General features: G+C 45.7%; 1 protein-coding gene across 5 annotated transcripts in view; it reads right to left on the reverse strand.

The window, feature by feature from the left end:
• The window catches only part of VPS53 (VPS53 subunit of GARP complex), a 240,471-nt gene that overhangs the window by 98,654 nt on the left and 114,374 nt on the right, over positions 1-27,443 (reverse strand). For all 5 annotated transcript variants that reach the window (XR_010152741.1, XR_010152740.1, XR_010152739.1 and 2 more), the window contains one exon: positions 10,239-10,340. Coding sequence is in view for 1 of the 5 variants with exons in the window: in XM_009431509.5 (XP_009429784.1) it covers positions 10,239-10,340 (102 nt within the window). In the remaining 4 variants the exon portion in view is untranslated. The remainder of the gene's footprint in view (positions 1-10,238; positions 10,341-27,443) is intronic.

Raw genomic sequence — 27,443 nt, forward strand, 5'->3', positions numbered from 1 at the left:
CCCTAATGACAGAAATGATAACTACCTATTTCTGGCCTTTAAAAAAATTTTTTTTTAAATAACACGTTGCAATGGTTAAAAACATCTGTAAAAACTGATTTGTAAAAAATGATCACCAAAAATTAAATGTCAACTTTAGACACACCTACTCAATCTTGTACTTAACCCTCTTCCCTTTTTACCTTTCAGGAGTTCCATGTCTTTCATTTTTTGGCAAGGTTTCTAGAAACTTTGGTCCTTCCTAAGAATAAATACAATCTGCACTGTTTTTACTCTTATCATCTGGAAGCCACTGCCAAAGCCAGGCCTTGGACTGAGCCCACAACCACAAAAGCCTGGCTGATTGAGCTTGAATCTGCCGGATCTAGAATTCCACTTGAGTGCACAGATGTCCTGGGAGTTTTTCTGCATTTCCATTAGTTTAAAATGAAGGATCTATGATGGAGGATGAGGACTGTGAGGGGTGTCCTCACCCACTTGTCCTGTTTATTCCAAGTCAGTATCTTTTATTACTGATTCAATAAGATGACTTAAGTGAACAGAAAAATGTGATTTAATTTGTCTAACTCTATAGGACTAGATATCATGGATTCAGATTTGGAAAACACGGCTACTACAAACAAATATCTTTTTATTAATTAAATAATAATGATAAGTATTATAGCTATTCTTTTTATTTAATTTTTTTCTTCTTTTGAAGAAAATATTCACACTCTGCAGGATAACTTCTGGTAATTATACATGTGAATTTACATAATACAGAATGTTATCATTTAAAAAAATCAACATGTATATTTTGCTTTTTTTTTATTTTGAACATGTATATTGTGTATTCAGCTTTACTGACTTACTAATTTATGGGTACTTTCCCAACTACTGACAATATTTTATCACTTTAAAATGGCTACATTATGAAAATCTTTAAAAGTCTATATATTATAGATTACTGTATGGATGTTAAATTTTCTGATTTTGATCTATGGTAATAGAATTGAATGCCCTTTTTCTTAAGAAATATATACTAAAATATTTAGGGGTAAAAGACATTATGTCTACAACTTACAAATTGTTCTAAAGGTCGGGGGAGGAGTGGGGAGGAAATAATAAAGTTATATAGCAAAATGTTAACAACTGCTGAATCCAGAAGAAAGATATTTAGGAGCTCCTTGTAACTTTTCTCTTAGTTTGACATTATTTAAAAAAGAAAAAAAGTAAAGGATAATGTCAGAAAACTTGGAAAATGGGTACAGTGGCCTGGTGGAAAATTCCAGAGACCGCAATGGAGCCATCTTAAGAATGGCATATTGTCCCATTGATCTATATCTCTGTTTTGGTACCAGTACCATGCTGTTTTGGTTACTGTAGCCTTGTAGTATAGTTTGAAGTCAGGTAGTGTGATGCCTCCAGCTTTGTTCTTTCGGCTTAGGATTGACTTGGCAATGTGGGCTCTTTTTTGGTTCCATATGAACTTTAAAGTAGTTTTTTCCAATTCTGTGAAGAAAGTCATTGGTAGCTTGATGGGGATGGCACTGAATCTATAAATTACCTTGGGCAGTATGGCCATTTTCACGATATTGATTCTTCCTACCCATGAGCATGGAATGTTCTTCCATTTGTTTGTATCCTCTTTTATTTCACTGAGCAGTGCTTCGTAGTTCTCCTTGAAGAGGTCCTTCACATCCCTTGTAAGTTGGATTCCTAGGTATTTTAGTCTCTTTGAAGCAATTGTGAATGGGAGTTCACTCATGATTTGGCTCTCTGTTTGTCTGTTGTTGGGGTATAAGAATGCTTGTGATTTTTGTACATTGATTTTGTATCCTGAGACTTTGCTGAAGTTGCTTATCAGCTTAAGGAGATTTTGGGCTGAGACAATGGGGTTTTCTAGATATACAATCATGTCGTCTGCAAACAGGGACAATTTGACTTCCTCTTTTCCTAATTAAATACCCTTTATTTCCTGATCCTGCCTAATTGCCCTGGCCAGAACTTCCAACACTATGTTGAATAGGAGTGGTGAGAGAGGGCATCCCTGTCTTGTGCCAGTTTTCAAAGGGAATGCTTCCAGTTTTTGCCCATTCAGTATGATATTGGCTGTGGGTTTGTCATAGATAGTTCTTATTATTTTGAGATACGTCCCATCAATACCTAATTTATTGAGAGTTTTTAGCATGAAGCGTCATTGAATTTTGTCAAAGGCCTTTTCTGCATCTATTGAGATAATCATGTGGTTTTTGTCTTTGGTTCTGTTTACGTGCTGGATTACATTTATTGATTTGTGTATATTGAACCAGCCTTGCATCCCAGGGATGAAGCCCACTTGATCATGGTGGATAAGCTTTTTGATGTGCTGCTGGATTCGGTTTGCCAGTATTTTATTGAGGATTTTTGCTCAATGTTCATCAAGGATATTGGTCTAAAATTCTCTTTTTTGGTTGTGTCTCTGCCTGGCTTTGGTATCAGGATGATGCTGGCCTCATAAAATGAGTTAGAGAGGATTCCCTCTTTTTCTATTGATTGGAATAGTTTCAGAAGGAATGGTACCAGTTCCTCCTTGTACCTCTGGTAGAATTCGGCTGTGAATCCATCTGGTCCTGGACTCTTTGTCATTGGTAAGCTATTGATTATTGCCACAATTTCAGCTCCTGTTATTGGTCTATTCAGAGATTCAACTTCTTCCTGGTTTAGTCTTGGGAGAGTGTATGTGTCAAGGAATTTATCCATTTCTTCTAGATTTTCTAGTTTATTTGCATAGAGGTGTTTGTAGTATTCTCTGATGGTAGTTTGTATTTCTGTGGGATCGGTGGTGATCTCCCCTTTATCATTTTTTATTGCATCTATTTGATTCTTCTCTCTTTTTTTCTTTATTAGTCTTGCTAGCGGTCTATCAATTTTGTTGATCCTTTCAAAAAACCAGCTCCTGGATTTGTTAATTTTTTGAAGGGTTTTTTGTGTCTCTATTTCCTTCAGTTCTGCTCTGATTTTCGTTATTTCTTGCCTTCTGCTAGCTTTTGAATGTGTTTGCTCTTGCTTTTCTAGTTCTTTTAATTGTGATGTTAGGGTGTCAATTTTGGATCTTTCCTGCTTTCTCTTGTGGGCATTTAGTGCTACAAATTTCCCTCTACACACTGCTTTGAATGTGTCCCAGAGATTCTGGTATGTTGTGTCTTTGTTCTCGTTGGTTTCAAAGAACATCTTTATTTCTGCCTTCATTTCGTTATGTACCCAGTAGTCATTCAGGAGCAGGTTGTTCAGTTTCCATGTAGTTGAGCGGTTTTGAGTGAGATTCTTAATCCTGAGTTCTAGTTTGATTGCACTGTGGTCTGAGAGACAGTTTGTTATAATTTCTGTTCTTTTACATTTGCTGAGGAGAGCTTTACTTCCAACTATGTGGTCAATTTTGGAATAGGTGTGGTGTGGTGCTGAAAAAAATGTATATTCTGTTGATTTGCGGTGGAGAGTTCTGTAGATGTCTATTAGGTCCGCTTGGTGCAGAGCTGAGTTCAATTCCTGGGTATCCTTGTTGACTTTCTGTCTCGTTGATCTGTCTAATGTTGACAGTGGGGTGTTAAAGTCTCCCATTATTATTGTGTGGGAGTCTAAGTCTCTTTGTAGGTCAGTCAGGACTTGCTTTATCAATCTGGGTGCTCCTGTATTGGGTGCATATATGTTTAGGATAGTTAGCTCTTCTTGTTGAATTGATCCCTTTACCATTAAGTAATGGCCTTCTTTGTCTCTTTTGATCTTTGTTGGTTTAAAGTCTCTTTTATGAGAGACTAGGATTGCAACCCCTGCCTTTTTTTGTTTTCCATTTGCTTGGTAGATCTTCCTCCATCCTTTTATTTTGAGCCTATGTGTGTCTCTGCCCGTGAGATGGGTTTCCTGTATACAGCACACTGATGGGTCTTGACTCTTTATCCAATTTGCCAGTCTGTGTCTTTTAATTGGAGCATTTAGTCCATTTACATTTAAAGTTAATATTGTTATGTGTGAATTTGATCCTGTCATTATGACGTTAGCTGGTTATTTTGCTCGTTAGTTGATGCAGTTTCTTCCTAGTCTTGATGGTCTTTACATTTTGGCATGATTTTGCAGTGGCTGGTACCGGCTGTTCCTTTCCATGTTTAGCACTTCCTTCAGGAGCTCTTTTAGGGCAGGTCTGGTGGTGACAAAATCTCTCAGCATTTGCTTGTCTGTAAAGGATTTTATTCCTCCTTCACTTATGAAGCTTAGTTTGGCTGGATATGAAATTCTGGGTTGAAACTTCTTTTAAGAATGTTGAATATTGGTCCCCACTCTCTTCTGGCTTGTAGAGTTTCTGCCGAGAGATCTGCTGTTAGTCTGATGGGCTTCCCTTTGAGGGTAACCCGACCTTTCTCTCTGGCTGCCCTTAACATTTTTTCCTTCATTTCAACCTTGGTGAATCTGACAATCATGTGTCTTGGTGTTGCTCTTCTCAAGGAGTATCTTTGTGGCGTTCTCTGTATTTCCTGAATCTGAATGTTGGCCTGCCTTGCTAGATTGGGGAAGTTCTCCTGGATAGATCAATGGAACAGAACAGAGCCCTCAGAAATAATGCCGCATATCTACAACTATCTGATCTTTGACAAACCTGAGAAAAACAAGCAATGGGGAAAGGATTCCCTATTTAATAAATGGTGCTGGAAAACTGGCTAGCCATACGTAGAAAGCTGAAACTGGATCCCTTCCTTACACTTTATACAAAAATCAATTCAAGATGGATTAAAGACTTAAACATTAGACCTAAAACCATAAAAACCCTAGAAGAAAACCTAGGCATTACCATTCAGGACATAGGCATGGCCAAGGACTTCATGTCTAAAACACCAAAAGCAATGGCAACAAAAGCCAAAATTGACAAATGGGATCTCATTAAACTAAAGAGCTTCTGCACAGCAAAAGAAACTACCATCAGAGTGAACAGGCAACTACAAAATGGGAGAAAATTTTCGCAACCTACTCATCTGACAAAGGGCTAATATCCAGAATCTACAATGAACTCAAACAAATTTACAAGAAAAGAACAAACAGCCCCATCAAAAAGTGGGCAAAAGACATGAACAGACACTTCTCAAAAGAAGACATTTATGCAGCCAAAAAACACATGAAAAAATGCTCACCATCACTGGCCATCAGAGAAATGCGAATCAAAACCACAATGAGATACCATTTCACACCAGTTAGAATGGCGATCATTAAAAAGTCAGGAAACAACAGGTGCTGGAGAGGATGTGGAGAAATAGGAACACTTTTACACTGTTGGTGGGACTGTAAACTAGTTCAACCATTGTGGAAGTCAGTGTGGCGATTCCTCAGGGATCTAGAACTAGAAATACCATTTGACCCAGCCATCTCATTACTGGGTATATACCCAAAGGACTATAAATCATGCTGCTATAAAGACACATGCACACGTATGTTTATTGCGGCATTATTCACAATAGCAAAGACTTGGAACCAACCCAAATGTCCAACAATGATAGACTGGATTAAGAAAATGTGGCACATATACACCATGGAATACTATGCAGCCATAAAAAATGATGAGTTCACGTCCTTTGTAGGGACATTGATGAAATTGGAAATCATCATTCTCAGTAAACTATCGCAAGAACAAAAAACCAAACATCGCATATTCTCACTTACAGGTGGGAATTGAACAATGAGAACACATGGACACAGGAAGGGGAACATCACACTCTGGGGACTGTTGTGGGGTGGGAGGAGGGGGGAGGGATAGCACTGGGAGATATACCTAATGCTAGATGACGAGTTAGTGGGTGCAGCGCACCAGCATGGCACATGTATACATATGTAACTAACCTGCACATTGTGCACATGTACCCTAAAACTTAAAGTATAATAATAAATAAATAAAGAAAGAATGGCACATTGTCAACACCGCATGGGCTGGAGGGCAACACTGTGTGGGAGGCAAAGGCACTCCTGCCTCAGCGAAATAGGGGTGTGGATCAATTTCCTGGTTTGATGATGCACTCTAGTGCCCCCCCCCGGAGGAAGCTGGGAGATGGGAAGGGGTCTGGATCAATTTCCTCGTTTGATGATGCACTCTAGTGTCCCCCTGGAGGAAGCTGGGAGATGGGAAGGGGTCTGGATCAATTTCCTGATTTGATGATGCACTCCAGTGTCCCCCTGGAGGAAGCTGGGAGATGGGAAGGGGTCTGGATCAATTTCCTCGTTTGATGATGTACTCCAGTGTCCCCCTGGAGGAAGCTGGGAGATTGGAAGGGGTCTGGATCAATGTCCTGATTTGATGATGCACTCTAGTGTCCCCCTGGAGGAAGCTGGGAGATGGGAAGGGGTCTGGATCAATTTCCTGGTTTGATGATGGACTCTACTATGTTAGCTGTTCCCTGGAGGAAGCTGGGAGATCGGTACACTGTACCTTGCTGTACTAGGTTTATAATTTATGAGCCCATAATTATTTCAAAATATAAAGTTTTTTAAAAAGTGGTTCAGAAGATGTGGGCCTGCATGTGAAGAAGTTTTAGAAATATCTTTATTTATTTTGCTTATAGTTTCCTTTTTATGTATGCACAAAAGTGATATATGATTTGAAAGAAACTATGTTGGAATAAGTGTGAAGAGCTCATCTGTCAAGTATAAAATACAGATTCCAAGTGAGTAAAGAAAATGGCTACACAATTCCAACGAACTCATCTTGTTCAGTCTGCCACAGGCCCTGCCCTTGATGAGGCCCCAAAGGACACTCAGAAAGCTGCACGACCAGGTAGTGCCAGGGTTCCACCTCTATCTGCAGATGACGCTGCCCTGCCCTGCCCTCCCCACCAACAGCACTCTTCTGCAGTGAGGAGGGACCCTTGACCCTGCCACCACAGCACGTGGGTCCTCTTGCAGCACTTCTAGTGAGCTGAAGCAATAGAGGAATAATGGGAGAGACTGCCTCAAGTTTCCTTTTTCCTTACTTTCTTCCTGCAGGGCTGCCTCCTGCCTATGGCTACGTTATGAACGTGCTCAGTTTAGACAGTAGGTGCTGGAATTTTGGCTAATTGGCATTTCCCTTTGCACCAAGCAACTGCCCAAAGGGTTGATTCTCAGCTTAAACACTACACTAAGTCATTTAGCAGTAATGTTTGCGCCGGGTTCTGATGTGTGAATTCTGTCCAAAAGCTGCAGATGTTTAAGCTATTTCCTCCTGGAGTTTGGTGGAATAATAAAAGGTTACTGTTGTCACAGTGAGGAGGTCTGCAGCTGGTCCCACTTCCTTTCATTACTACCCAATGTAAACAGATTAAATCGAACTGCTCGGATCACCAGAAGGGACATTCCTTATTTCTGCTCCTTTCTGTTATGCTTTCGTGTCCCTCAGGCTCCTTTCAGATGTCAATTTTTATCATTGGGAATATCTTGGCAACTGATTGCTCAGGCCCTCTTGTAAACGAAATACCTTTTTTCAGGTTCCCTCTCTCTTCTCAGCAGCCAGGCGTAAACTGCAGTAGTGAGCAGGGTGTGACCCTTACCTTGAGAGCCACATCAGAGAGGCTACTGACTGCAGCCATAAAATGGGTTAGGTCACCCACAGAGCCGGCAGAGACCTTCCCTCCAACCACCTCTGGCTGATTTCACCACTAACACCTGGTGGGGTCCCTCCCCCACCCCAAGAGGTCTGCTCTTGTTGTGCACCCCACTCTGGGAAGAGGGAGACCCTGGGGCGCCCACCTAATCAGCCACCAGCAAGGCCAGGGCTGGTGAGGCAGCAGGAGGAAAGGGATGGCATGGGTGGAGGCATTAGTCACTGGCATGTAAGTGTTATTACTAATGAGTAATAGCCCATGAAATGGTGGGTGGATCAGCTAGATCACGGGGTTTAGTTGTTTCTTTTGAGATGGAGTCTCACTCTGTCACCCAGGCTATAGTGTAGTGGCGTGATCTCGGCTCACCGTAACCTCCACCTCCCAAGTTCACACGATTCTCCTGCCTCAGCCTCCTGAGTAGCTGGGATTACAGGCATGCACCACCACGCCCGGCTAATTTTGTATTTTTAGTATGGTTTCAACATAGTTTCACCATGTTGGTCAGGCTGGTCTTGAACTCCTGACCTCAGGTGATCGGCCTGCCTCAGCCTCCCAAAGTGCTGGGATTACAGGCGTGAGCCACCATGCCCGGCCATTTTTTTTAAAATTACATAAAACCTCTGGTTCAAAAAAAAATTTCATCTGAAAGCCCACAATACAAAATGACTTGCGATAAAACTGCTCTGATCGCAGGGATCTAGGTCTCTGGCCTCCTCCTAACTTCCACAGCGACATCTGATGGGGCACCAAGGAATACAGTTTGAAAACCATTAGCTCTCACTAAAGACAAGCTAGGGAAGTCTAAAGAGAGAATAACCTACCGAAGGTCACATGGTCAGTCGGTTAATGGCCGACAAGAGTCCGGCATTTTCCCAGCACCTGACTCTGCTTTACCCCATGTACTGGTCAGATGTCAGTGTTCTTAGAATGAGCAGGTCTTGGTCCTTACAACAGTAACTTCAAGCTTTCATAGGAGGAAAAAGTTCCAAGAAAAAGGAAAATTACATTTTACCTGGCAAAACTGATTTTGTAGGTAATGGGGCCTATCTTAATCCAATTTAATAACATCCAGAGATGAGTAGCGAAAAGAATAACTTTTCCTGGCAACACTGCAAGCATCTGAGTGTTTAACTGCACAATTTGGGACGTGACCATGGCAGCCACTAGCATTCGTGAGACATCAGGGCTCTGCAAATGGCTCTCCTGCGCAAAGCATGCTCACAGGGCAGAGGTGGCCCTGTGTGGGTGGAGGACATGCCAGAAGCACGGGCTCTACACCCAGAGCCTTCTTTCCACCCTAGTCCCTGCTCCCAAAATGCAATTGAGAACTGCATTTAATTAGTTACAAGAAACTGTTTGTTTTCTTCCATGCCAGTCAATACTATGACGGCTTTAAATCAACTGCATCTAATCCTATAAATACATCTCCGGGATGGAGCCTCCTCAAGATGTCCCATCAGTTTTGTTCATTTACTTCTATTCCTGAGATTCAGTTCTATGTCCTCTACTCTTCAATGAGACATGAGTCCATCAACAAAATAGCACTGGGAAAGGAATTCTAGTTTCTGACATTGAGACCTGGCTTCCAGTTTAAGCTCCTCCACTTCCAAGCTGTGCAACCCTGGGCCAACCACTTAACCTCTCTGAGCTGCAGTTTCATCACCTATAAAGCAAGAGGCAGGAATTGTGATGATAACATAAAGCATGTAAAAGAATTTAAAAGTGCAAAGGACTATAAAAGTGTGAGTATCCATTCTATTACAATCATTTAATCAAGGGACCAGACACATTTGATTGCATCATTTCAGAACTGCTCCTGGAAGCTCTGCTCTCTTGGCTCCTGCCCTCATGGTGCTGGGAATGAATGAATGCAGGGCTAGCTGCAAAGTACATGGTTACAGGTTTCTCAGAGCTGGTCCTCCCAGCCAGCCTCCCTTTTGGTGGTGTCTGGAGCAAAACAATACCATAAAATAATCCTCCAGCAGCCAAGTGTAGACAATTAAAAACAGGGATCACTAATCTAGAAGGGAAACGTTCTGATTTATTGCTCTAACCTCCCTTGTCATAACATGGCAGTTAACCAAAAACACCATTCTGTAGGATGAAGGGAGAGGAAATTTAGACTTGGACAGAAAAATCCAAAGGAAATTAAAGTGTTAGTGTGCTCTGAAAAGTAACTCTTCAAATATGCCACTGGCCACCTTGATATTTCCAGGCCTCCCCAATGGCTTCCAGACCTAAAGTGATCAGCTTACACTGCATGGAGGCCTCTCCTAGCCGAGGGTGCTGCTGGCTTCCCGGGGATTGTTCAGCCTCTCTCATCATCACTGTACCAGATGACAGTCAAACCGAAAACTCAGCTGACAAGTTCAGGAGATGCTGAATGAGGCAGAGCAGAACTCTCCTGGCCCCACCACAGTGGCTAATGAAGCTTGTGTGTGTCCTGGAGGCGGGGCTCTTCAGGAGCAGAGATGTGGGCAGGGAAGTCTGCCCTTTCATGGAGTTTTCTACATGCACTTTCAGATAAAGGCCTTCTGTAAAGACCACAACAGCTGTCATCTCTGAACGTGGCCAAGAGCCAAAGGATCGTATCTGGAGCAAGCGGACCGATTTTCAGAAACGCACATTGGGTAGGTTACCCGTGGTGACGCAAACCAGACTTACTTGATCTAAATCTCCTTTCTCCGTTGCCAGTTCCTCCATCTCTGGTGTTGGCTCATCTTCCAGGAAGGGATTGGTAGATGGGGGTGGAGACTCAAGCTTTTTCTGTTAGGTAAATATGAGAAAGAGAGGTGTTTTCTGAGCATATTCAATAGCTTTCCCCATTGATCTGCTTTTTCTAGGTGTTTCCAACAACGAAGTCATGCACGCTATCTGATAAAGAAGAACTGAGGCAACCCAGACCACATTCTTACCTCCGGGCCTTCACAATGCTTTCCATCTTCCTGCAACCTCCCTGACCACCCCGCCCCAACTCGAATCTGGCTAAAACGCTCACGCATCCTCAGTCCTCAAACCGGAACTCCGTTCTGCTGGGAAGCCTTTCCCATCTGTCAGCTTTGGGTCAGATGTCCCTGACACGTGTTCCCAAACCAAGCTACATGTCTCCTACCCAGGCATTTACTAAAATATAGCAATTGCCCATTATTTGTCTTTTCCCTTCTGGCCTCCATGATGGCAGAGATTGTGTCTGTCTTGTTCCCCATCCTATCTCAGTGCCTGGCATGTAGCAGGTCCTCAGTAAATAGAAATGAATCAAAGTGCCAGATGGATTTCAACGCAAGAACAAACTACAAAACTAATCTCATGTGTTCTAGATTAACAGATGTCTCTTCCCAAGTAAGCCCCATTACAACAACCACAACAGAAATCTCGAGAAAATCGACTTCTCAGCTTCCAAATATGACCACTATTTCAAAATACATCATGGAGTGGAAACATGGGCCAGTGTAAGGCTGCAGGCAGGAGGCATGGTAGCTGTAGCTCCAACTGTGCAGCACTGGCCCTATCACCCAGCTTCTCTGAGCCTCAGTAACTTCATCTGCTGAATGAGGATGTAGTCACAAGACTATCTGGAGGATCAAATGTGAAACCCTAGAAGCAGCACATGATACACACAAGGGTCACTGATGACGTTAATTCCAGTACAACTACAGAATCAAGGCAGCTCTCTGGAATTCCTTTACAGTTTTCACCTAGAGATGTTGTTTATGCCTGGGAGCTGAAGGCTTTAGCAGAAAGGAGGCCAACTGGACAAACAGAAAAGAGGGACTGCTTGGTGCTGGGGATGAGGGAAGGGGGCAAGGCATGGCTCTCTGGAGACGAGAAGTTAATGGAGAGGGAGTTTCTAAATGTACTTGATATTTTAGCCAATACCAGTGGGTCAATCTGAATTAATCTCTAAGCCAAAAGGGACAGCAGATGGACTATAGCGTGAATAACTTTGCCAAGTGCCAGGACACCATCTGAAGCTATTACAAACAAAAATAAAACCAAAACTTACACAAAGGCCGGGTGCAGTGGCTCACGCCTGGAATCCCAGCACTTTGGGAGGCTGAGGCGGCGGATCACTTGAGGTCAGGAGTTCAAGACCAGCCTGAACAACATGGTGAAAGCCTGTCTCTACTAAAAATACCAAAATTAGCAGCGTGGTGGTAGGCGCCTGTAATCCCAGCTACTTGGGAGGCTGAGGCACAAGAATTGCTTGAATCCGGGAAGTGGAGGTTGCAGTGAGCCAAGATGGCACCACTGCACTCCAGCCTGGGTGACAGAGTGAGACTCCGTCTCAAAAATAAAATACAATAAAATAAATACCTTGCACAAAAGCACTACACCTGCGTCTGGTTTTTGGTTTAAGACAATTCTGCTAACAGTCATTTAATAACTGCTTATTTTTTGGCCAAAACACCTGGATGCAAGTGATGTGGACAGATACAGCCTCGGTGCATGACAAAGCCTTGTGGTGATGGCATTAGCTCGAGGTAATCAGTAGTAAGATGATGGTTTTTGTGGTATCCTGGTGAGAAACAATATGGTCTAACACCCAAGCAAGTATTTCACATTTGCACACTCCAAACTTTGGCTTCTTCACCTAACATGAGAGAAAAAAAATCCTTAAAAATGTACAGCTCTTGTTAGAAAGCAGTATTTCTAAGCTTGAGTTGTCTTCTTAAGGGCTGCTGATATTTTAGAGAGAGAGGAATAGTAAGAAAGGGAATCTACCAAGCTTAATCTTCAACAACCATAAAAAAATTAAATTAGGTAATAGCATTAGATTCCTGATTCCACTGGCTTAACAGTGGGCTCTGGGATTATGCTGTTGAGCTGAGTCACTATGATTCTAAGTCTTTTGGTCCTTTGTAGATGTGAAAAGCAAGTCAGCTAACTGAAGTTAAAAGCTTTGATCAAAATCATTCAGTGACAGACACAGAATTTGAGTTTTTGAACTAAATGCCCCTCATCTAGTGCTAAGTCTATTGGGTTGATAACAGCACCTCACAATTACATAAAGATGGGCCTCGTTTTTAAAACATAATGTGTTATTGGAAATCATGGCAAACAGCAGATGTCAGTGAGGTGGACTGAGAACGTTCCCGGGCTCTGCTCTCGCTGGCATAAAGCATCAAGAAAACGCAGAGGGTAGGAAGAAGTCAAACCTACTCTCGCTGGCGTAAAGCATCAAGAAAACGCAGAGGGTAGGAAGAAGTCGAGCCTACTCTCGCTGGGGTAAAGCATCAAGAAAACGCAGAGGGTAAGAAGAAGTCAAACCTACTCTCGCTGGGGTAAAGCATCAAGAAAACGCAGAGGGTAGGAAGAAGTCGAGCCTAACGGGCAGCCCTGAAGAAGCAGGCACCATCTGAGGCAGGTGAGCGCGGGCCACTTGCTCAGTGTCACCATCTGAGGCAGGTGAGCGCAGGCCACTCGCTCAGTGTCACCATCTGAGGCAGGTAAGCGCGGGCCACTCACTGTCACCATCTGGGATAGAGTGAGCATGGGCCAACCTCAGCCTCCTGAGTAGCTGGGACTACAGGTGCACATCACCACACCCAACTAATTTTTGTATTTTTTGTAGAGATGGGATTTTGCCATGTTGCCTGGGCTGGTCTCAAACTCCTGACCTGAAGCAATCCATCTGTCTCAGCCTCCCAAAGTGCTAGAATTACAGGCGTGAGCCACCATGCCCGTCCTCTATTAACATGAGGGGAGTTGTGGACATCAAGGAGCTCCTAGCTCACTCATTTGTGGCACATGCATTCCACATGTGGACCAAGTTAGTACAGGAAAAGTGATTCATTCCTCCCCTCATCCACTCAACAAAGGGATATGCTTGGCCCTAGGAGTAGAGCAGTGAGAAAGACAGGCCAGCCTCAGCCCTCATGGAGATTAGAGTCTGCTGGGGGAAAGCCTCCGCCCTCATGGAGATTAGAGTCTGCTGGGGGAGAGAGCCTTCAATCCAACAGTCACACAAACAGTGAGAAGGGCCATGAAGGAAAAGCAGTCGTCATGGAAACGTGCAACAGAGGGCCGCAGAAGACGTCCCTAAAGAAAGGATGTCTGAGCCAGAGCTGAAGGATGCCTCAGAGTGAAATATATGAGGGGTGGAGGGCGGAGGGAACAGCATGTGTCTGCCGCTCACTCAACAATGATGTACTGGGCATCCACTCTGCTTCAGGCACTCTTGGGTGCACCAGGGATGCAAGTGAGGAAGATGGATTAGAGAGGCGGCACTGCAGTGGTGAGAAGAAAACTCAGGGAGTGGGATGAGCTGGGGATGAGGGTGGGAAAGTGCTTCTACACACAGGGTCATCAGAAAAGGTCTCTGAGGAGATGACGGCTGAGCTGAGTAAGAAGGAACTGCTCAGGCAAAACCCAAGGAAGGGTGTTCTCAGCAGGGAGACCCGGTGGAGACGCTGGAAAGCATTTGGTGAGTCTGAGGGACAGAAAGGAAGATGGGGGCCTGGGGTAAGAGGGGTGGCGGGAGCCCCATCACGCAGCCTTTTGTGGGCCATGGTAAGGGTCGGTTTTCTTCTCACTGCAATTGGGCAGTCGCTGGTAGTTTTCAACAGCGAAGTGATGTGATCTAATTTGGATTTTAAAAATATTCCACTGCTGTAGGGGAATGGATTATAATGACAGCAGGAAAACCAGTTTAAGAGGCTGCTACAGTGCTCCAGGAAAGGGCTGATGGGAACCGGACTAAGCCAGTGTTCCAGGAAAGGGCTGATGGGGAACTGGACTAAGCTGGTGATGGACGATAGAAAAAAGTGTCCATCGGATTTGGGGCACAGTTAGGAGGCAGAGCCAGGAGGCTTTGCTGAGAGAGTGAGAACGAGGGTGAGGGAATGAAAGGAGTGAAGGGACACTCACTTTCTGGTCTGAGCAACTGCACGGCTGATGTTGCCCTTAACTGAGATGGGGCACCCTCGTGTAGTGGCAAGGGCACAGGCTCCGTATCTGACAGACCCGGGTTCGAGTCCAGGTTCCACCATGGGGTATGCTGTTTAACTTCTAGCCTCAGTTCTCCTACCTGCAATGTGAAGGGATAGGAATACCTACCTCGTATGGCTGCCATGAGGATGGGATGAGGCGTGCGTGTCAGGCGTGAGCTACACAGTCATGCACCACATCACCATGTTTCCATCCATGACGGGCCACGGTACAAGGCGGTTCCACTAGATTATACTGGAGCCATACGATAGAGTAGGCCAGGGGTCCCCAACCCCTGGGCCACAGTCCATGGCCTGTTAGCAACCAGGCTGCATATCACGAGGTGAGCAGCAGTGAGCGAGCATACTGCCTGGGCTGCGCCTCCTGTCAGGTCTCATAGGCAAACCCTGTTGTGAGCTGCTCATATGAGGGGTCTAGGTTGCACACTCCTTCTGAGAATCCAATGCCTGATGATCTGAGGTAGAACAGTTTCATCTCGAAACCATCCCCTACCCCCATCCCCTGCACTCCCACCCCCACCCCCACCTCTGGAAAAACTGTCTTCCACAAAACCAGTCCCTGGTGCCAAAAAGGTTGGGGACAGCTGGAGTAGGTTCTAGCAGGCACACTCTATGAGGTTTGCACAGTGATGAAACTAATGATGCATTTCTCAGAACATATTCCTGCTGTTAAGCAATGCACGACTGAATATATACAGCAGCTTAACATGCTGTCTGGCACAGAGGGCAAGGCTCAGCAAGGGGAAGCTTTGAGCAGTGTAATTACTAGGGTGAGCTACGAAACAAGGCAAAACTGTTGTGCTTCTCTTAATAAAGCAGCTCACAGAAAACGTGGGCACACAGGCTTAAAAGTCTTGTCAAAAGAATTTCTATTAACCATAAGTGGAGCCTCGTCCCAACTACTTTGTCCCTTTGGGATCTCTCTAAGAAATAAAAGCAAAGGGCCGATCAACTTTGCACTTTCTAAGTGGAAAGGCACACGGAGCTGCTCCTTTCTTCCCCAGTCTACAACAACGTACATACCACCCTCCTCCCTGTTGATAAAAGTCCTAAAACCCTAAGGTGTGGATATGCATTCCCGCTAGTTAGAGGGCTACATTACTGCTCAGATTGACTTGCTAAGATGAAAGAACAAGTCCTTGTGGGGAGCGATCACTGGCATAATGCAGCCTTCTGTGCTAAGAGCCACACAGATCACGCTTCTCAGGCTTGCTTTGCAGCTGTCACAGGCCACAGAGAATTACAACTTTGGAGTTAGATTGTCAGTAACTCAAAGGACATATTTCATGAACTCTGAGGCTGCTAAATAAAGCCAAAAATTTCCAAGAAGTGAATGACTTCCAATTTTGAAAGAATTCATTCTTTTTGCTATGATGACAGTTGATTTCAAGCCGATACAGGAAAGCAAAATTCTTCATATAGCAAGTTAATCCCTACTGATTAAATCACAGGGGATTCCCAGCACCTTCAAAACAGTTCAGGCCACAGGACAGTCAGGCTGTCTAATTCACTGTCAAGAAGGGAAAGTCTGGCTTCAGTCAGCAGTACATCCGTATCTCGTCTGCCTACACAAATCCCTGTGTGAGGCCCTAGCTGGACACATCGAATTATCAAAGAAGGAACTCTGAAATTTAAGACTCTTCCTTTCCCTAGAGGGGAAAGCTTTCGCTTGTGAGATGAAAGTTCCTCAGTTTCTGCATTTCTCACTCCATAAATGCTTTACTCCAGCCCAATTCCTAATTGGTCCTTAAAGAGATGGCTGGGGGGCTTTAGCTGACAGTCAGGACTGCAAGCCCAGGGGTTCACACACTTGGTGTCCACCATTTCTGGGGCCACTCTCTTGCTACCACCATGTCCACTTCTTCTATTGCAACAGTTATGTACAGACTTCTTTCTCCAACTAGACCCTAAGTGCCTTCCCGATCCAATTTCTCATCTTTTCCAAAGCCCTGAACAAAGAGGGAAGCTTGAAAAATATAAGTGGGTAAATGCTGATCAGATGAAAGGCCCTCGATAAAATCCTCTTCAGAAACATGGGCAACACTTTCTATTTTCTGTAAATAAAACAAATAGCCTGCGTATATGTGTGCAAGCGTGCTTGCAGAAGCGTCAAAAATATACCCCAAAGAATTAAACAGTGTGGATACCTCCAGGGGGAGGGATATACAGTAGTTAAGAAGAGATGTTTATTTAAAATATTTTTTTTCTATTTGAGTTTTTAATAGGCATGTATAGCTCTTTCTGCTTTTTTCTTTTCTTTTCTTTTCTTTTTTTTGGAAACAGAGCCTCACTCTTCCACCCAGGATGAAGTGCAGTGGTGCAATCACAGCTCACTGCAGTCTTGAACTCCTGGACTTAGGTGACCCTTGCACCTCAGCCTCCTGAGTAGCTAAGAATGCAAGTGCACACTACCACGCCCTGCTCATTTAAAAACTTTTTTTTAGAGACAGGGTCTTCGTGGCCCAGGCTGGTCTCAAACTCCTGGCTGTAAGAGACCTGCCCGCCTCGGCCTCCCAAAGCGCTGGGATTTTAGGCATGAGCCATTATGCCCGGCCCACTGCTCGTTTTTTTTTTTTTTTGACAGAATATTTATCTGAAGAGTAAAGATGATTTATAACTAAACTCATACACTATCTTCTAAAGCCTTTAATTCTAAATTGTGATGTAATTCATGTCACATAAAACTCAACATTTTAAAGTGATTTACTATTCAGTGGTTTTCGGACATTGACAAGGTTGTGCAGCCATCACCACCAATTCCAGAACATTTTTCACCCCCAAAAGCAAACCCCTACCTGTTACTGGGAAGCTGTTACTTCCCAGTCTTCCCCTTCCCAACCCCATTGGCCTCTATGGATTTGCCTCTTTTGGGTATTTCCTATAGATGGAATCATATAATGTGTGACGTCTGTGTCTGGCTTCTTTCACTCGGCATGGTGTGTCCAAGGTTCACCCAGGTCAGGGCATGTATCAGCACTTCATTCCTTTTACGTGAATAATATTCCACTGTACGGACAGACCACGTTTTGGTTATTCCTTGTCTACTGATGTTTCTACTTTTTGGCTATTGTGAATAGTGTTGCTATGAACATTTGTGTAAGACATACGAACATATGTTTTTAATTCCCTTGGGCATATACTTAGAAGTAGAAATGTGTAATTAAAAAAAAAGAATTCAGATTGCTTTGCTTTTTCTATTTGGCAGAGTTACCCCTTCACATTAGGCATGGCACATTAACACTGTGAGATGCAATGAAACAAGCAGGGACTAGTTTTAAATCTTAACTGCATTTGGAAGAACAGAAAGGAAGAGGAACAGAAAGAAGTTTAAAGCAGAGGCTGAAATTGAAAGTGCTCACAACTTGAGCCGATAATTCCACTAGTGTCGTAAGAAAATCATCTCACTGCTTTGGGTAAGAGACAGCAAAGAGGAGAGAAGAGAGAAGAGAAGAGAGGAAAAAAACAATCTCAAATGCATATAAAATTAGTAGACAAGACCGGGTGTGGTGGCTCACACCTGTAATCCCAGCACTTTGGGAGGCTGAGGCAGGCGGATCACGAGGTCAGGAGATCGAGACCATCCTGGCTAACACGTTGAAACCCTGTCTCTACTAAAAATACAAAAAATTAGCTGGGTGTGGTGTCACATGCCTGTAATCCTAGCCACTCGGGAAGCTGAGGCAGGAGAGTCACTTGAACCTGGGAAGCGGAGGTTGCAATGAATGGGGATTGCACTCCAGCCTGGGGCACAGAGTGAGACTCTATCTCAAAAAAATCATAATAATAGTAACAAAAAACATATCCATTTCTCCATAGCAGTCTGGCATGAAGACAAACACTGGGATGATTCATGCCAGTGGCACACCAAGTTAAAAAGAAAGAGGCCAGGCGCGGTGGCTCACGCCTGTAATCCCAGCACTTTGGGAGGCCGAGGTGGGCGAATCACGAGGTCAGGAGATCGAGACCCTCCTGGCTAACATGGTGAAACCGTCTCTACTAAAAATATTTTTAAAAAAATTAGCCGGGTGTGGTGGCGGGCGCCTGTAGTCCCAGCTACGCGGAGGCTGAGGCAGGAGAATGGCGTGAACCCAGGAGGCAGAGCTTGCAGTGAGCCGAGATCGCACCACTGCACTCCAGCCTGGGCGACAGAGTGAGACTCCGTCACACACACACACACACACACAAATTAGTAGACAAAAATATTCATATAGCCTTATTTATACAAGTGAGAAAAAACTAAGGGTCCTACGAGAAAAGAATAATTAGGGGAATCACTGAGTATCTATAGAATAAAATCTTTCTGTAGTAGTTGAGAAACAACTTAAGCTGTGACATATGAAGCATATTTTCATATGTGTGTGAGAGTTAATATGGAAATTAACTCAAAATGGATCAAAGATATAAATGTAGCAGCTGAAACTATAAAACTCTTAGGAGGAAACCTAGGTAAGTCTTTGTAGCCTTGGATTACGTAACAGTTTCTTGGATATGACACTAAACACAAGCAAGAACAAAAAACCTTCATTAAAACGGAAATCCTGTGAAATGACTATCAAGAGAGTGAAAACCCACAGATGGGAGAAAACATTGGCAAATCATATGTCTGATACATGATAGAATATCTAAAGAAGTTATAAAGGCTGGGCATGGTGGCTCACGCCTATAATCCCAGCACTATGAGAGGTCGAGGCAGGTGGATCACTTGAGGCCAGGAGTTCAAGACCAGCCTGGCCAACACGGCAAAACCCCACCTCTACTAAAAAAAAATATATATACAAAAAATACAAAAATTAGCCTGGCATGGTGCTGCGCTCTTGTGGTCCCAGTTACCCAGGAGACTGAGGTCCGAGAATCGCTTGAACCCAGGAGGCAGAGGTTGCAGTGAGCCGAGATCTCGCCACTGAACTCCAGCCTGGGCAACAGAGTGAGACTCTGTCTGAAGAAAAAAAAAAAAAAAAGTTATAGAATATATCTAGAATGTGTAAACAACTCTTACAACTCAACAATAAAAACAATCCAACTAAAAAATGGGCAAAAAATGTGAATAGACATTTCCTTTTTTTTTGAGACATGAGTGGCGCAATCTCAGCTCACTGCAACCTCCACCTCCTGGGTTCAAGCGATTCTCCTGCCTCAGCCTCCCGAGTAGCTGGGATTATAGGCACCCGCCACCACGCCTGGCTAATTTTTGTATTTTTATAGAGACGGGGTTTCACCATGTTGGCCAGGCTGGTCTTGAACTCCTGACCTGAGGTGATGCTCCCACCTCGGCCTCCCACAGTGCTGGGATTACAGGCGTGAGCCACCACACCCGGCTGAATAGACATTTCTTTAAAGAAGCTGTGCAATGTCAATAGTCAATGGGAAAAAGCAAATGAAAACCACAATGAGATACTACTCTACACCCATGAGAATGGCTATAATTAGGGGAACAAAGGAGACAAGCGTCAGCAAGGATATGGGGAAACTGGACCCTCCTACATTGTGGGTAGAAATGTAAAACAGTGTGGCTGCTTTGAAAACAGTTTGCAGTTCCTCAAAAAGTTAAGCCTAGGGTTACCATGTGACCCAGCAATTCCACTCAGGTATATTCTCACAAGAATAGGAAACATGCTGACATGAAAACCTGTACAGATATTCACAGCAGTATTCATACAGTGAAAACCTGTACAGATATTCACAGCAGTATTCACATAGTGAATTCACACAGTGAAAACCTGTACAAATATTCACATAGTGAGTTCACACAGTGAAAACCTGTACAGATATTCACAGCAGTATTCAAATAGTGAATTCACACAGTGAAAACCTGTACAAATATTCACATAGTGAGTTCACACAGTGAAAACCTGCACAGATATTCACAGCAGTATTCAAATAGTGAATTCACACAGTGAAAACCTGTACAAATATTCATAGTGAGTTCACACAGTGAAAACCTGTACAGATATTCACAGCAGTATTCAAATAGTGAATTCACACAGTGAAAACCTGTATAAATATTCACATAGTGAGTTCACACAGTGAAAACCTGTACAGATATTCACAGCAGTATTCACACAGTGAAAAAGTGGAAACCACCCGAATGTCCACAGCTGATGGAAGAGACAACAATATGTGCATCACCCACACAATGGTGCACTATTCAGCCATCAAAATGATGCGCTGACACACGCCTCATCATGGGTAAGGCTCGCTATGTGCATCACCCACACAACAGTGCACTATTCAGCCATCAAAATGATGCGCTGACACACACCTCATCATGGGTAAGGCTCGCAGACACTGTCCAGAGGGAGGGAAGGCAGACACAAAAACCACGCATCGTAGCATCCGTTTATGTGAAGTGTCCACAACAGGCATCCGTAAAGACAAAAGTCAATTCGTAACTGCCCAGGACTGGGGAAAGAGAACTTGAAAGTCCTGCCTGCTAAGGAGGGATTTCTTCTGGGGTAACAGAAATGTCCTGGAGTTGCACAGCTGGGATCGTGGCATCATCTTATGAATATATGAAAACCAACTGAACTGTATACTTTAAACGATAAATTTCATGTGACATTTCGTGACATGAGTTATATCTCAATTTTTAAAACTAAGCAGAGAAAACTGTATTTAAAAAAATACAATTTCAACCATGTAAAATATATGGAAAGAATATACCCAAATCCTCATCTCTGATTTGGATGACTTTTTTCCTGCTTCTCTATTCTCGCCATAATTTCCAAATTTTCTATCCTGACCCTGTATTATTCTCTTCTCAGAAACAGAAGTTAATCGTCCCTTGCAATATTATTCAAATGGAAGAATACATTTCTTAGCACCAGTAAAGCATCCATAAAATATTTTCCAACGCTGAAGGGAGTGCATGAGGCAGGGGAATCTGTCACTGTCGGAGACAGATGTCCTCAAGCTGTGGCAGAGCTGGAAAACCTGCCCCTGTTCCTTACACAGTCTCCCTCATGCAGGTGCCGGAAGACCAGGGTGTAGAGTGAGACATGCTGGGTGGTCTCTCATGAGTCGTGAGCCTTTTGCAAACGCTCTTACACTCAAATTCCGTGGCTGACAATTGTACCCATATAGCTTCTATCTTTAAAATGTAATTCTAAACACTGGGGAAGTATACATGTATATTAAAATGGCCCCTATAAGCCAAAGGACAAGTCTATTTCAAAAGGCAACTTATGCAACGGTCAAGAGGAAGGGAAATCCAGCTGCATAAAATGGGAACATTTTTAATTTTATTATTACAAAAAAAAAAAAAAAACCTCCCAGTAAGGCAATTATAAAAAGCTAATCCAATCTAGTCCGCTTTTCTGCTTTCAGCAGAAGGCTGAATGTCATTTGCTCACCTTGAATCTAATCATCAAGTCACTAATAATGCATATGGATCCAGTTACATCATATCCAGACATTCTCTTTTAATTTCAAGGCATTTTAATTTACAGACTCTCTTGAATTCCTCCTAAAGGGTCAGAAGTTGGGGCAACTGGGAAAAGCACAGGCAGCTCACCTCCTCAAGCAACAGTTACAGCACAGGACATCGTGAAACTGGTTAAGCAACAAGCCTGTCCCTGAGGCTCTTTCAGTCTAAAGTTCTATCAGATGTTGAAGTCACAGCTCTTGAAAAAGAGCCAAGGATGATGCATCCCACTGAAGTCAGGAGTGATGGGTCAGGAGGAGCTGAGCTGTGGCAGGTCTTGTCTTCCGGGCGAGCTGGCCACACTCTCAAGCTCATCCTCACTGTTTCACTGTCAGTCACCAAGGACTGGAGAGGTTCGGAATGATACAGTGAAGGCGGCGGTGGGGGTAGGGTGGGGATGACGTACAGCCTAGGGAGGGGCAGCAAGGGAGAGTCTCTGGCCATTTTGGCTCCTTGGCTTACATCTTACCTGTTTCGTGGCACCTTTCTGAGGAATTCAGTAACTTTCTATAAAATCTGGCATATATCAAAGGGTATCAAGATATACCTTGGTTCGTTTCACAATTTATTCTGGTATTTTGAAACAAAATGGTAGCCAAAAAGGAGTTTCCAAAGAGTGTATCCTGAAAGGAAGGTAGCATGGGGAAGGGGCCAGGGGCCAGGGAGCAGCAAATCTCCAGGCAGGGTACCCAGCAGCTAGACTGGGCGTCAGGACAGCTGGAACTCCTGGCCTTGCCCAGGCAGCCCCTTCCCGGTGCTTTGCGTTGGGAGCATGGTCGGTAGCCATGATGAATTCACCAAGGTCCCTGCCACTGAGGGTCGCAGAATAAAGGTGAAGAAGGTCGTGCACGGCCCACAATGAGATGATGGTGGGGACCAGGCTCAGTGTGAACATCAGCTAGAGCGACAGCCTTCACGTCTCCTCACAGCAGAGCTGCAGTGAACCGATTCCTCAAGGCCCGTCCCACCTGGGTGAAGTGGCCATAGGGCTTCTGTTGCCTTCCTAGAAACTTATCTTTAAGGGAAAACCCTTGAAGGATATCAGACAGCCATTTTCAGGATTTGGAATGCAGAATAACTGCCGGGTCGTGATACCCGGCACAAAGAATAGGGTAGGAGGACGAGGTTGAATTAAAGAAGCTGAAGGATTTAGAGAAGTCTGTGGAGAGGAGAGCTGACTAAATAGAGAGGGAAAGAAAGAACTCATGGTGTTCATCCGGCTTTTCTGGCTAAGGATTTAGAACCTGAAACTCTGCAAACTTGAGAGGAGAGGAGAGCAACAACTGAACAATGAAGAGGGGATGATTTAAAGACCAGTTCTGCCAAAACATTTCAAATATGAAAACCAAAAAGGAAGGAGCTGGGGAAAAAGGCTCAAGTGTTCCTAGCTGACCCCTGACCACCACCACAGAGCACCGCCTTGGCCAGGAGACACTGGGCTCCAGGCCAGGAGCTTGGCCCTGGCCGAGTGAGTTCAGGCAGAAAGGGGCTGTGCTGCCCTGAGAAACCAGTACCCCCAGCCCAGTCCTCCCGGGACAGAAGGTGGCTGACAAGTTGGCCAACTGCCATTCTGACAGTCCTGTACCTGTGTTTTACAATAAAGCATTGTCTTTGCAAACTTGAGTAAGCTCCTGTCAGTTTTTCATGGTCTCTACGTGGTTACCCTGTTCAGCTGCCTCAGCTTGTCCAGAAGGGCCTTCCCTGCCCTCGTTCCCTTACCACTTTTGGCCTTTGGGGGATTTTTCCTTGGAGAGGTCCTGGGACAGACCCAGGTTCACAGGCTACCCTGGTCCTCAGATGCAACAGGGCCATTTGTTCCTCTGTGGTCCTATAGCTCCCTAAATGTAAAAGATAAATCACCAGGAAGTAGGGCCCAGCCAGAGAGGGTGAAGAATGGCTCAAAACAAGTGCTTGGCAAGAATGTCATTCAAGCATCCTTCACTGGGAACAATTTCCCGTCCGGTTATCTGGATTACCAGCTCACAGAGCCTGTCCTGATGCTCTCCGGACCCTGCCCAGCCAGAGGCCGTGGGAGCTCAGGGGGCTACTCCCAGGGTGGGGCCTGTGCTCAATGCTGAACCCTCATGCTTGTCGCCGGGCAGATCTCCGTAGGGCTGAATCCAGTGCCACATATATCTACGCTTGAAACCAGGCAGGAGCATGGCTTGGGAAGGTCCGAGAGGAGAGCCAGCAAGAGGAAATCAGGGGGCTGCTAAAGCCAACCTCATACTTCTCAGGAGAAACTCATGATTCCTTCAGTGGGATCTCTGTTCCTATTTCCTTTCCTTTTCTGTTTTTTTGAGACAGTCTCACTTTGTCACCCAGGCTGGAGTGCAGTGGTGCAATCTCAGTTCATTGCAACCTCTGCCTTCTGGGCTAAAGTGATCCTCCTGTCTCAGCCTCTCAGGTAGCTGGGACTACAGGCGTGCACCACCATGCCCCACTAATATTTCCCGGGTAGCTGGGACTACAGGCATGCGCCACCACGCCCCACTAATATTTCCTGGGTAGCTGGGACTACAGGCATGCACCATCAGGCCCCGCTATTATTTCCCAGGTAGCTGGGACTACAGGCATGCACCACCATGCCCAGCTAATATTTCCCGGGTAGCTGGGACTACAGGTGCCCACGACACCTGCTAATATTTCTTGGGTAGCTGGGACTACAGGCATGCACCACCATGCCTGTTAATATTTCCTGGGTAGCTGGGACTACAGGCGTGCACCACCATGCCCCGCTAATATTTCCCGGGTAACTGTGACTACAGGCGCCCACCAGGCCTGCTAATATTTCCTGGGTAGCAGGGACTACACGTGTGCACCACCACACCTGCTAATATTTCCCGGGTAGCTGGGACTACAGGCGCCCACCACGCCTGCTAATATTTTCTGGGTAGCTGGGACTACAGGCGCCCACCACGCCTGCTAATATTTCCCGGGTAGCTGGGACTACAGGCGCGCACCACCACGCCCCGCTAATATTTCCCGGGTAGCTGGGACTACAGGTGTGCACCACCACGCCTGCTAATATTTCCCGGGTAGCTGGGACTACAGGTGCCCATGACGCCTGCTAATATTTCCCGGGTAGCTGGGACTACAGGTGCCGACGACGCCTGCTAATATTTCCTGGGTAGCTAGGACTACACGTGTGCACCACCACACCTGCTAATATTTTCCGGGTAGCTGGGACTACAGGCGCGCACCACCACGCCCCGCTAATATTTCCCGGGTAGCTGGGACTACAGGCATGCACCACCACACCTGCTAATATTTCCCGGGTAGCTGGGACTACAGGCGCGCACCACCACGCCCTGCTAATATTTCCCGGGTAGCTGGGACTACACGTGTGCACCACCACGCCTGCTAATATTTCCTGGGTAGCTGGGACTACAGGTGTGCACCACCACACCTGCTAATATTTCCTGGATAGCTGGGACTACACGTGTGCACCACCAAACCTGCTAATATTTTCCGGGTAGCTGGGACTACAAGCGTGCACCACCACGCCCCGCTAATATTTCCCGGGTAGCTGGGACTACAGGCGCGCACCACCACGCCCCGCTAATATTTCCCGGGTAGCTGGGACTACAGGCACGCACCACCACGCCTGCTAATATTTCCTGGGTAGCTGGGACTACAGGTGTGCACCACCACACCTGCTAATATTTCCCGGGTAGCTGGGACTACAGGTGTGCACCACCACGCCTGCTATTTCCCGGGTAGCTGGGACTACAGGCGTGCACCACCACGCCTGCTAATATTTCCCGGGTAGCTGGGACTACAGGCGTGCACCACCACACCTGCTAATATTTCCTGGGTAGCTGGGACTACAGGCGTGCACCACCACACCTGCTAATATTTCCTGGGTAGCTGGGACTACACGTGTGCACCACCAAACCTGCTAATATTTTCCGGGTAGCTGGGACTACAAGCGTGCACCACCACGCCCCGCTAATATTTCCCGGGTAGCTGGGACTACAGGCGCGCACCACCACGCCCCGCTAATATTTCCCGGGTAGCTGGGACTACAGGCGTGCACCACCACACCTGCTAATATTTCCTGGGTAGCTGGGACTACAGGCGTGCACCACCACACCTGCTAATATTTCCTGGGTAGCTGGGACTACACGTGTGCACCACCAAACCTGCTAATATTTTCCGGGTAGCTGGGACTACAAGCGTGCACCACCACGCCCCGCTAATATTTCCCGGGTAGCTGGGACTACAGGCGCGCACCACCACGCCCCGCTAATATTTCCCGGGTAGCTGGGACTACAGGCACGCACCACCACGCCTGCTAATATTTCCTGGGTAGCTGGGACTACAGGCGTGCACCACCACACCTGCTAATATTTCCTGGGTAGCAGGGACTACACGTGTGCACCACCAAACCTGCTAATATTTTCCGGGTAGCTGGGACTACAAGCGTGCACCACCACGCCCCGCTAATATTTCCCGGGTAGCTGGGACTACAGGCGCGCACCACCACGCCCCGCTAATATTTCCCGGGTAGCTGGGACTACAGGCGTGCACCACCACACCTGCTAATATTTCCCGGGTAGCTGGGACTACAGGCGTGCACCACCACACCTGCTAATATTTCCCGGGTAGCTGGGACTACAGGCGTGCACCACCACGCCTGCTAATATTTCCCGGGTAGCTGGGACTACAGGCGTGCACCACCACACCTGCTAATATTTCCTGGGTAGCTGGGACTACATGTGTGCACCACCAAACCTGCTAATATTTTCCGGGTAGCTGGGACTACAAGCGTGCACCACCACGCCCCGCTAATATTTCCCGGGTAGCTGGGACTACAGGCGCGCACCACCACGCCCCGCTAATATTTCCCGGGTAGCTGGGACTACAGGCACGCACCACCATGCCCCGCTAATATTTCCCGGGTAGCTGGGACTACAGGTGTGCACCACCACGCCTGCTAATATTTCCTGGGTAGCTGGGACTACAGGTGTGCACCACCACACCTGCTAATATTTCCTGGGTAGCTGGGACTACAGGTGTGCACCACCACACCCCGCTAATATTTCCCGGGTAGCTGGGACTACAGGCGTGCACCACCACACCTGCTAATATTTCCTGGGTAGCTGGGACTACAGGCATGCACCACCACGCCCCGCTAATATTTCCCGGGTAGCTGGGACTACAGGTGTGCACCACCACACCTGCTAATATTTCCCGGGTAGCTGGGACTACAGGTGTGCACCACCACACCCCGCTAATATTTCCTGGGTAGCTGGGACTACAGGTGTGCACCACCACACCTGCTATTTCCCGGGTAGCTGGGACTACAGGTGTGTACCACCATGGCTAATATTTCCCGGGTAGCTGGGACTACAGGCGTGCACCACCACACCTGCTAATATTTCCTGGGTAGGTGGGACTACAGGCGTGCACCACCACATCTGCTATTATTTCCTGGGTAGCTGGGACTACAGGCATGCACCACCACACCCCGCTAATATTTCCCGGGTAGCTGGGACT

Source organism: Pan troglodytes, chromosome 19 (genome assembly GCF_028858775.2).
Source record: "Pan troglodytes isolate AG18354 chromosome 19, NHGRI_mPanTro3-v2.0_pri, whole genome shotgun sequence".
Classification (NCBI taxonomy): domain Eukaryota; kingdom Metazoa; phylum Chordata; class Mammalia; order Primates; family Hominidae; genus Pan; species Pan troglodytes.